At 40.6% G+C, this 10,901-nt stretch overlaps 1 gene segment (V, D, J or C); it reads left to right on the top strand.

Moving 5' to 3' along the window:
* Positions 1-785: 785 nt before the first annotated feature.
* LOC118575247 lies at positions 786-1,305 on the top strand. The segment is given in 2 exon segments: positions 786-831; positions 905-1,305. Coding segments are annotated over 2 exon segments (447 nt in total).
* Positions 1,306-10,901: the final 9,596 nt, after the last annotated feature.

Consider the following 10,901-nt stretch of genomic DNA (forward strand, 5'->3'; position numbering starts at 1 on the left):
TAAAGGACAGCAGAAGTAGAACAGGAAGTTGTGAATTGAGATTTCAACAGCCTCTGTGAACTTCATTGTCAACATCACTATATTCAGAAACCATGGTGTAGTTGACATATAAGATCTTGATGCTATAACACTGGAGACGTTCTTTGTTAAGTAGAACTAATATGTGAACCCATCAAATGCCATATTGGATTACTATTGATTACCATTTTATAAGCATGAACCATTTAAGGATATTTGGGTCTCAGGACCTTGCAAAACATTTTGGAAAAAAAGTGTTCTAAGGATTCCTAGCTGATATAAGAGGTGTCCATAATCTTGATCAATAAAGTGACATGGATATTAGTCTCCAATGTTCTGCTCTAGTGTCTTATTGGGCCAGGATGTTCTCAATGGACTTCTCAGCTTTAAGTACATGGTCGACCCTAAGGAGGTTCAGGCATCTCTTGAACTATTTAAGGGTGTTCACATGAATGAACCTGTAGGTGGTAACTTTATTCTCAGTAGGATAGAAGAACTCTATGTGGACAAGTGAGTGCCAGGATCAAGCAAGAAACACATTTCCTCAGATTGGTTTATGGCTCAGACATCACCACCTTGCTGCCTAACATGGAAATCCTCTTCCTGTTCTGTCTCAAAGAGAATTAGGTCTTGATCTAATAAAAGCCCTTCCTCATGAATATGTAAATTGCAGAGTTTGTGGTTGTAAATACAGGGATGTCCACTTAACCAACACCAGCACGTTATTCCTCTCTTGTCCCTAGTACCTGAGCTCACAGATACCCAGGATGGCTTGGAGCTGGATCATGCTCTACCTTGTGGCAGCAGGGATAGGTAGGTGGATTAGGCTTGAGGATGGGAGAGAGGGTGAAGTGACAGTGGCACCCACTCTGTTTTCCCTGCACAGGTGTGCACTCTCAGGATCATCTGCAGCAGTCTGGATCTGAACTGAGGCTTCCTGGAGCTTCAGTAAAGGTGACCTGCAAGTATTTTGACTCAGATAGCTTCCCCATTTCCTATATGAATTGGGTGAGGCAGAAGCCTGGACATGGACTTGAATGGATTGGAAACATACTCCCAAGCATTGGTAGAACAAACTATGGACAGAAGTTTGAGGACAGAGCCACACTGACTGCAGACACAATGTCCAACACAGCCTACATGGAGCTCAGCAGCCTGACATCTGAGGACTCTGCCATCTATTACTGTGCAAGACACAGTGTTACAGCACACATCTGGAGTGTGTCAAAAATGCTGAAGAAAGAGGAAGCTGCCTTGAGACTAAGATTACACAGAAGAATAACCTGAAGACGTACTCAAATTGTGGTTAAGTGTTTAGGAAAGGAAAAACAGGACTAAGAATGAATTCTATTTGCATTAGAAATTTCCTAATCACCCTCCATGTAAGAATCATAGAGAAAGAATTTTTAAATTAATAAAGTTGATCCATATATCCCCATGCTGATGTCAATGTGAGCATAAGTTTCTACTATAATTGGGTCAATATCTTGGAGTGGAAGTGTATGATCACCTATTCTCATGTTGAGTTACTAATAAGAAAATAAATTTATGAGCCAAGTTGGAATTCATGAGATATGAGGGGTAGCTTCCGCAGTTATTCCACACTCAGTCTTCTACAGTCCCAATATCCTGTGCTGTAGTCAGAGCCTGCTGAAGAACCCTGACCCACAGTGACATCAGACCATCTCCTACAGTGTTTGAAATACATGGTTGCCATGGGTATCAATGCTTTTTTTGAAGGCTCTTCAGTTTGAATAAATATCTAAGCAATGAGGAACACGGAGACATGTGGCACCGGTGACCTCTGGGGTTTATCATTGAAAAGTGTTGCTGAGACCAGTGACTTATTCTGCATGATCCTCCAGCACAGAGTTCCTCTCCGTGAGAAATCTGAATGCTATGAATTGACATATAGTATCATCTGAGCAACACCTTTTCCAATTCTAATTACATCCTGTATTTGGATGCACGATGTATCTGTATACTGAACTATAAGTGGTACATGAAATAACAGTGAGTTTACTAAACACACTCCTGTCTTCCTTCAACTACAAAGTGAGGATTGATCAACACGTTGAAGAATTTTGCAGTTCCTCATTGAGAACTGAATGGATTCTGTGAGTACAGTGATGGAGCAGTTAGCATGGCTACAAGACTTTAACTGTAGGACTATTCAGATAGCTGTAGGAGAATTCTACTGAAAGAGCCCCATCATATAATACTGCATGCAAGGGAACTCAGGCTTCCAAGCTAGTGATGATTATGGGTGCATATGAAGACATTTTTGAGTAAGGCTTGGTGAAACACGTCATTACCAATGGGCACTTCTCGTGGCACCAGAGTTCATATATAACTTATTATTGTCTTCCTTCTGTGATGACACTGGTCTTTCCAAGAACATGAAGTGTTTGGGATTTCTAAACAGAGTTCACTTTCAGTGGAGAAATGTCTGGTTACTTCTTTACATGCTGAATCTTAGAATTTGATCAACATTTTCTAAAGTGCTTCCCCACCATTTGAGATTCCTCTGTCAAGAATATACATACATATATATATATATATATATATTAGTGATGATAAAACTTGGGTCCTCGTGCATGATAAACTTTCCCACCACTCTGTCCTCAGCCCAGTTTTCTTTCTGTAATTTAATGTATACTTCACTATTCATTGACCTTTACAATAGTTACTCTCAAATTATCAAATTGCAAGTTTTATTTTTTAAACCTTTATGAACTTATTGTCTCATTTGGTGAGACAAGCAGTGAGTGCATGTGACAAAAAGCACAAAAATAACTATGGCTGTGGAAGTTTTATTACACACACATAATGAATAATATTTAATGAAATCATGGTCCTCACTACTTCATTTTCTCTCAGACATTTGCAAAACTAACTGCTGCCCCAGAGGCTCACACATCAGAGCATAATATATACAGGAAAATATGCAAATAAGGCCTTCCTCTGTCATGAAAAGCAGCCCTGCCCTGACCCTGCAGTTCAGACAGAGGACTCTAGCCCTGCTTTACCATTTGGTGATCAGCACTGGAAACAGGACATTCAACATGGGGTTGTGGCTGAACTGGGTTTTCTTGATTGTTCTTTTAAAAGGTAGATAATAAGGGATACTGAATGTATGAGGAGACATGAATGAGAAAGACAGTAGACATGTGTGACAGTTTCTTGACCAGGATCCTCTCTGTTTGCAGGTGTCCATTGTGAGGTACATCTGGTTGAGTCTGGTGGAGGATTGGTACAGCCTAAGGGGTCATTGAAACTCTCCTGTGCAGCCTCTGGATTCACCTTCAGTAACTATGCAATGTCCTGGGTCCGCCAGGCTCCAGGGAAGGGTCTTGAATGGGTTGCTGCCATAGAACCAAAAAGTTATAATTATGCAACCTATTATGCTGATTCAGTGAAAGACAGATTCACCATCTCCAGAGATGATTCCCAAAGCATGGTCTACCTGCAAATGAACAATCTTAAAACTGAGGACACAGCCACATATTACTGTACTGGGGACACAGTGATGAGTCTTCAGTGTGAGCCCAGACAAAAACCTCCCTGCCAGGTACTCATGACCAGCAGGGGGCGCTCAGCACAGGCAGAGCCCATGTCAGTTTAGATGAAGGTTCAGACATAAATGATATTTTTCTGTGTTATCTGGCCACCCTCTCCATCTGATGCTTTTCTAGGGGATCCTCTTTACAATTATAGACTCTAGGAATTGATCATGTCTCTAAAAATAGTGAATACTGATTTGACTAACAGTCTTTTTTTGAAACTATTTTTTTCTTTATTATTGTGTGTTTTAAATTTTATACATCAGCCATGGATTCCCCTGGCCTCCCCCCCTACTGCCCCCAAACAAATCTTCCCCCCATCCCTTTCCTTCCATTCCCATATCCTCCAGGGACAAGACTCCCCTGGGTATTCATTTAAACCTGGTGGATTCAGTACAGGCAGGTCCTGTCACCTCCTTCCAGACTGAACAAAGTGTCCCCGTGTAAGCCCAAGGTTACAAACAGCCAGCTCATGCACTAAGGACAGATCCTGGTCCCACAGACTGGGTGCCTCCCAAACAGATCAAGCTATTCAATTGTCTCACTTATCCAGAGGGCCTGATCCAGCTGGGGGCTCCACAGCCTTTGGTACATAATTCATGTGCTTCCATTCGTTTGTCTATTTGTCCCTGTGTTTTTTGCAATCTTGGATTCAACAATTCACACTCTTGCAGACCCTCCTCTTTCTCAACAGTTGGAAACCTGGAGCTCCACCTGGGGACTGGCTGAGGATCTCTGCATCCACTTCCATCAGTTATTGTATGAGAGTTCCAAGACGACTGTTAGGGTGTTTAGTCATCTGATCTCCAGACTAAGTCAGATCAGGCTTTCTCTGGACCATTTACAGCAGACTACAGAGGATATATCATTGTGGATTTCTGGGGACCTCTCCAGTACTCTGACTATTCCTGTTCTCATGAGGTCTTCATTTATCATGGTCTGTTATTCCTCATTCTCACTTTCTGTTCTTGATCCAGCTGGGATCTCCTGCTCCCCTAAGCTTTCTTTCAAATCTTGCCCTTCATTACTCCCACGGTCATCCAGGTTGTTCAAATAGATCTCATCCATTTCTCTGTCATTGGGTGATGCTTGTTTCTTTCCTAGGGTCCCGTTTTCTAGGTAGCCTCACTGGAGTTGTGTAGCAGTCTAGTCATCTTTGTTTTACATCTAGTATCCTACTATGAGTGAGTACATACTGTGTTTGTCCTTCTGAGTCTGGGTTACCTCACTCAGGATGTCTTTTTCTAGATCCATCCATTTTCCTGCAAACCTCATGATGTCATTGTTTTTCTCTACTGAGTAGTACTCCATTGTGTATATGTACCATATTTTCTTTATCCGTTCTTCAGTTGCAGGGCATCTAGGTTGTTTCCAGGTTCTGGCTATTACAAACAAAGCTGATACAAACATAGCTGAGCAAATGCCCTTGTGGTATGATTGAGCATTCTTGGGTATATGCCCAAGAGTGCTATAGCTAGGTCTTGGGGGAGATGGATTCCCAATTTTCTAAGGAAGCGCCATATTGATTTCCAAAGTGGCTGTACAAGCTTGCATTCCCACCAGCAGTGGAGGAGAGTTCCTCTTGCTCCACATCCTCTCCAGCATAAGCTGTCATCTGTGCTTTTGATCTTAGCCATTCTGACAGGTGCAAGGTAGTATCTCAGAGTCGTTTTGATTTGCATTTCCAGGATAATTAGGGATGGTGAGCAATTCCTTATATGTCTTTTAGCCATTTGAACTTCCTCTGTGGAGAATTCTCTGTTTAGTTCTATAGCTCATTTCTTAATTGGACTGTTGGGTATTTTGATGTCTAATTTCTTGAGTTCTTTATATATTCTGGATATCAGCCCTCTGTCAGATGTGGGGTTGGTGAAGAACTTTTCCCATTCTAGAGGCTGTAGCTTTGTCTTGTAGACCATGTCCTTTGCTCTACAAAAGCTTCTCAGTTTCAACAGGTCCCATTGATTGATTGTTTCTCTCAGTGTCTGTGCTACCGGTATTATATTTAGAAAGTGATCTCTGGTGCCAATGCGTTCAAGAGTACTTCCTTCTTTCTCTACTATCTGGTTCGGAGTAGCTGGATTTATATTGAGGTCTTTGATCCACTTGGATTTAAGTTTTGTGCACGGTGACAGATATGGATCTATTTGCAGCCTTCTACACATTGACATCCAGTTATGCCAACACCATTTGTTGAAGATGCTTTCTTTTTTCCATTGTACATTTTTGGCTTCTTTGTCAAAAATTGTATGTTCATAGGTGAGCGGGTTAATGTCAGGGTCTTCAACTCGATTCCATTGGTCCACATGTCGGTTTTTATGCCAGTAGCAAGCTGTTTTTATTACAGTAGCTCTATAATAGAGCTTGAGGTTGGGGATTGTGATGCCTCCAGAGGTTGTTTTATTGTACAGGATTCTTTTGGCTATCCTGGGTTTTTTGTTTTTCCATATGAAGTTGAGTACTATTCTTTCCAGATCTGTGAAGAATTGTGTTGGTAATTTGATGGGAATTGAGTTGAATCTGCAGATTGCTTTTGGTAAGATCACCATTTTTACTATGTTAATCCTGCCTATGCATGAGCATGGGAGATCTTTCCATTTTCTGACATCTTCTTCAATTTCTTTTTTCAGGGACTTAAAGTTCTTGTCATATAGGTCCTTCACATGCTTAGTTAGATTAACCCCAAGGTACTTTATATCATTTGTGGCTATTGTAAATGGTGATGTATCTCTGATTTCCTTCTCAGCCTGTTTGTCTACTGTATATAGGAGGGCTACTGATTTTTTTGAGTTGACATTGTATCCTGCAAAGTTGTTGAAGGTTTTTATTAGCTGTATCCATTCCTTGGTTGAATTTTTGGGGTCACTCATATATACTATCATGTCATCTGCAAATAGGGGAAACTTGACTTCTTCCTTTCCTATTTGTATCCCCTTAATCTCTTTATGTTGTCTTATAGCTCCAGCTAGAACTTCAAGTATTATATTGAATAAGTATGGGGAGAGGGGACAGCCTTACCTTGTTCCTGACTTTAGTGGTATTGCTTTGAGTTTCTCTCCATTTAATTTGATGTTGGCTGTTGGTTTGCTGTAGATTGCTTTTATTATATTTAGGTATGTTCCCTGTATTCCTAATCACTCCAAGACCTTTATCATGAAGGGGTGTTGGATTTTGTCAAATGCCTTTTCTGCATCTAGTGAGATGATCATGTGGTTTTTTTCATTGAGTTTGTTTGTATGGTGTATTACATTGACAAACTTTCATATATTGAACCACCCTTGCATCCCTGGGATGAAGCCACTTTATCATGGTGGATAATTGTTTTCATATGTTCTTGGAATCTGTTTGTCAGAATTTTATTGAGTATTTTTGCATCAGTGTTCATGAGGGAGACCAATCTGTAGTTTTCTTTCTTTCTTGCATCTTTGTTTGGTTTAGGAATCAGGGTAATTGTAGCCTCATAGAAGGAGTTTGGTAATATACCTTCTGCTTCTATTGTGTGGAACAATTTAAAGAGTATTGGTATTAAGTTTTCTTTGAATATCTGGTAGAATTCTGCAATGAAACCATCAGGTCCAGGGCTTTTATTTGGTTGGCAGATTTTAATGACTGATTCTATTTCCTTATAGGTTATTGGACTATTTAAATGGTTTATCTGGTCTTGATTTAACTTAGATATGTGGTATCCAGAAAGTTATCCATTTCTTTTAGATTTTCCCATTTTGTGAAGAAGAGGTTTTTGAAGTATGACCTGATGATTCTCTGGATTTCCTCATTGTCTGTTGTTATGTCCCCCTTTGTATTTCTGATTTTGTTAATTTGGATGCTCTCTCTCTGGCTTTTGGTTAGTTTGGATAAGGGCTTGTCTATCTTGTTGATCTTCTCAAAGAACCAACTCTTTGTTTCATTAATCCTTTGTATTGTTCTCTTTATTTCTATTTTATTGATTTCAGCTCTCATTTTGATAATTTCCTGGTGTCTGTTCCTCCTGGGAGACTTTGCTTCTTCCTGTTCAAGGGCTTTCAGGTGTGCTATCAAGTCACTAGGGTGAGATTTCGCCAGCTTCTTTATGTGGGCATGCAGTGCTATGAATTTCCCTCTTAGCACTGCTTTCATAGTATCCCAAAAGTTTGGGTATGTGGTGTATTCATTTTCATTGATCTCTAGGAAGTCATTAATTTCTTTATTTTTTTTTCTTAACCCATTGGTGATTCAGTTGAGCATTATTCAGTTTCCATGAGATTGTAGGATTTCTGTAGTTATTTTCTGTTGTTGAAATCTAACTTTAAACCATGGTGGTCTGATAGAACAAAGGGAGTTATTCCAAATGTTTTGTATCTGTTGAGATTTGCTTTGTGGCAAAGTATGTGATCAATTTTAGAGAAGGTTCCATGGGGTGCTGAGAAGAAGGTATATTCTTTTTTGTTTGGGTGGAATGTTCTGTAGATATCGATTAAGTCCATTTGAGCCATAACATCAGTTAAGTCCATTATGTCTCTGTCAAGTTTCAATTTGGCCGATCTGTCCAGAGGTGAAAGTGGGGTGTTGAAGTCTCCCACTATTAATGTGTGGGGTTTTATATGTGATTTAAGCTTTAGTAATGTCTCTTTTACATATGTGGGTGTCTTTGTGTTTGGGGCATAAATGTTCAGAATTGAAACTTCATCTTGGTGGATCTTTCCTGTGATGTGTATGTAATGTCCTTCACCATCTCTTTTGATTGATTTTTGTTTGAAGTCTATTTTGCTGGATATTAGGATGGTTACACCAGCTTGCTTCTTAAGACCATTTGATTAGAAAGTCTTTTCCCAGCCTTTTATTCTTAGGAGGTGTCTGTCTTTGAATTTGAGGTGTGTTTCTTGTATGCAACAGAAAGATGGGTCCTGTTTTCGTATCCATTCTTTTAGTCAGTGTCTTTATATAGGTGAATTAAGTCCATTGATATTAAGGGATACTAATGGCCAGTGATTGTTCGTTCCTGTTGTTATTTTTATTTTTTGGTGGTAGTGTGTGTGTACTTCTCTTCTTTGGGATTTACTGCTGTGGTGTTATCTAGTGCCTGTGTTTTCATGGGTGTATCTGTCTTCCTTAGGTTGGAATTTTCCTTCTAGTGCTTCCTGTAGGGCTTGGTTTGTGGATAAGTATTGTTTCAATCTGGTTTTGCCTTGGAAGGTCTTGTTCACACCATCTATGATGATTGAAAGTTTTGCTGGGTAGATTAGTCTAGGCTGGCATCCATGGTCTCTTAGTGTCTGCTTTATATCTGTCCAGGTCCTTCTGGCTTTCAAAGTCTCCATCAAGAAATCAGGTGTTACTCTGATGGGTTTGCCTTTATAAGTCACTTGGCCTTTTTCCTTTGCTGCCCTTAATATTCTTTCTTTATTCTGTACGTTTAGTTGTTTAATTATTATGTGGCTAGGGGACTCTTTTGGGGGGGTCTAGTGTGTTTGGTGTTCTATAGGCTCCTTTTATCTTCATAGGCATCTCCTTCTTTAAGTTGGGAAAGTTTTCTTCTATGGTCTTGTTAAATATATTTTCTGTGCCTTTAAGTTGGTATTCTTCTCCTTCCTCTATCCCTATTATTCGTAGGTTTGGTCTTTTCATGGTGTCCCAAGTTTCTTGGACATTTTCGGTCATGTCTTGGTTGGTTTTAGTGTTTTCTTTGACTGATGAATGTATTTCTTCTACCGTATCTTCAACACCAGAGATCCTCTCTTCCATCTCTTGCATTCTGTTGGTTATACTTGTATCTGAAGTTCCTGTTTGTTTACTCAGATTTTCTATTTCCAACATTCCTTCTGCTAGTGTCTTCTTCATTTTTCCTATTTCCCTCTTCAGGTCTTGGATTGTCTTCCTTGCTTTTTCATGATTTTCTTCCAGGGACTTATTGTTTTCTTCTGCTTTAATTGTCCTTTCCTCTAGTTTTTTTTATAGCGTTCTTCCCATTTTTTGTTTGTCTGTTCCTCTACTTTATATTTGATTTCTTCTATATAAGGCTCTAGCCTCTTCATGATGTTCCTTTAAGGTTGTTTTCTTCTTCTTCTTCCATTCCGTGATGTTCAGGTCTAGCTGTTGGAGAAGGGCTAGGTTCTGGTGATGCTGTATTGCTCTTTATTTTGTTGAATGTACTTTCGCCTTGACGTCTGCCCATCTCCTCTTGTGTTCCTTCTTGGTCTTATCAGTGTACTTGGTCCACAGAGAGTTGACAGATTTAGGGAGCCTCTCTCTGGTCCAGGTGGAACCTCTGGGCCAGATGGGAGTGCTGGTCCAGATGAGAGTGCTGCCCGGGTAATAGCTGGGGGGCTGGACTCTGAGTTTCAGGAAGTCCCTGAGGTCTCCTTATTTTGTCCAGATTGGAGCTCCTCTTGTCCAGATGGGAGTTCGTCTGGTCTCTGCTCCAGATGGGAGTTCCAGGGCAGGATGAAAGCTTGGTGCCGGTCTCTGATTCTCAGGAAGTGGCTGGGGTCTTGGGCAAATGGGTGTGGGGGCAGGGTGTGGAGACTGCAGTGTCTGCCTGCAGTCTTGGAAAAGGGGAGCCTTCCTGCAGGGCACGCTGATTGGCAGGAAACTGGGGCCAAGTTGGTCAGGTCCTTCTGTAGTGGCCTGTGTCTAGCGGTGGGAACCAAGGGCAGTTGCCTCTCTGGCTATAACCCCAGGCACTCACCTCTGGTCCAGATGGGAGTTTAGGGGTCGATGGGAGCTGGGAGTTGGTCTCCTTGACTAACATTCTTAAACCAAATATGTCACCTAGTTGTACCTGAACAAAACGCAGAAAGTGTCTTTGAGGGCAAAAATGATTCTCTGTGGTCACCAGGATCAGTTCTAGGGAAGCTCAGGAACCTTGGATAGTCCTTTGCCTCATACTAAGTTTAGAACAGACTCTCAATTGGAACAGTGTTAGCAATTCACAGGGACCCAAGAGGAATTAGGGCCAGGATCAGTCATAGGTAATCACTCTGAGTTGTCCAAACCTACCCTTTTCTTCTTGAGGACTGCAAAGAAAGGGCTAAGAAGTGATAATTGAATTTTTAATCAAATTCATTTTACATTACTATATTACATCATTTTATCTTCTGATTCTCTGTTCAATTAGAGAAATTCTGGTTCTGACCACTGTGTACTAAACTCAGATCTCAGCCCATCTTCTGGATCTAAGGGATGGCTCACTGTGTGCTCTGGGCAATGTCTTCTCTGTGTGTTTGGAATGTGGATTCTCAGCTCCTAGTCTGGCTCCTTTCATTATAAATTCATTGTCATTATATTCAGAAATTTCCTGGTCAATCTGCCTCTAAGACTCAAAGAGTGAGCAGTTTTAAATTA

Source organism: Onychomys torridus, unplaced genomic scaffold, assembly GCF_903995425.1.
Source record: "Onychomys torridus unplaced genomic scaffold, mOncTor1.1, whole genome shotgun sequence".
Classification (NCBI taxonomy): Eukaryota; Metazoa; Chordata; class Mammalia; order Rodentia; family Cricetidae; genus Onychomys; species Onychomys torridus.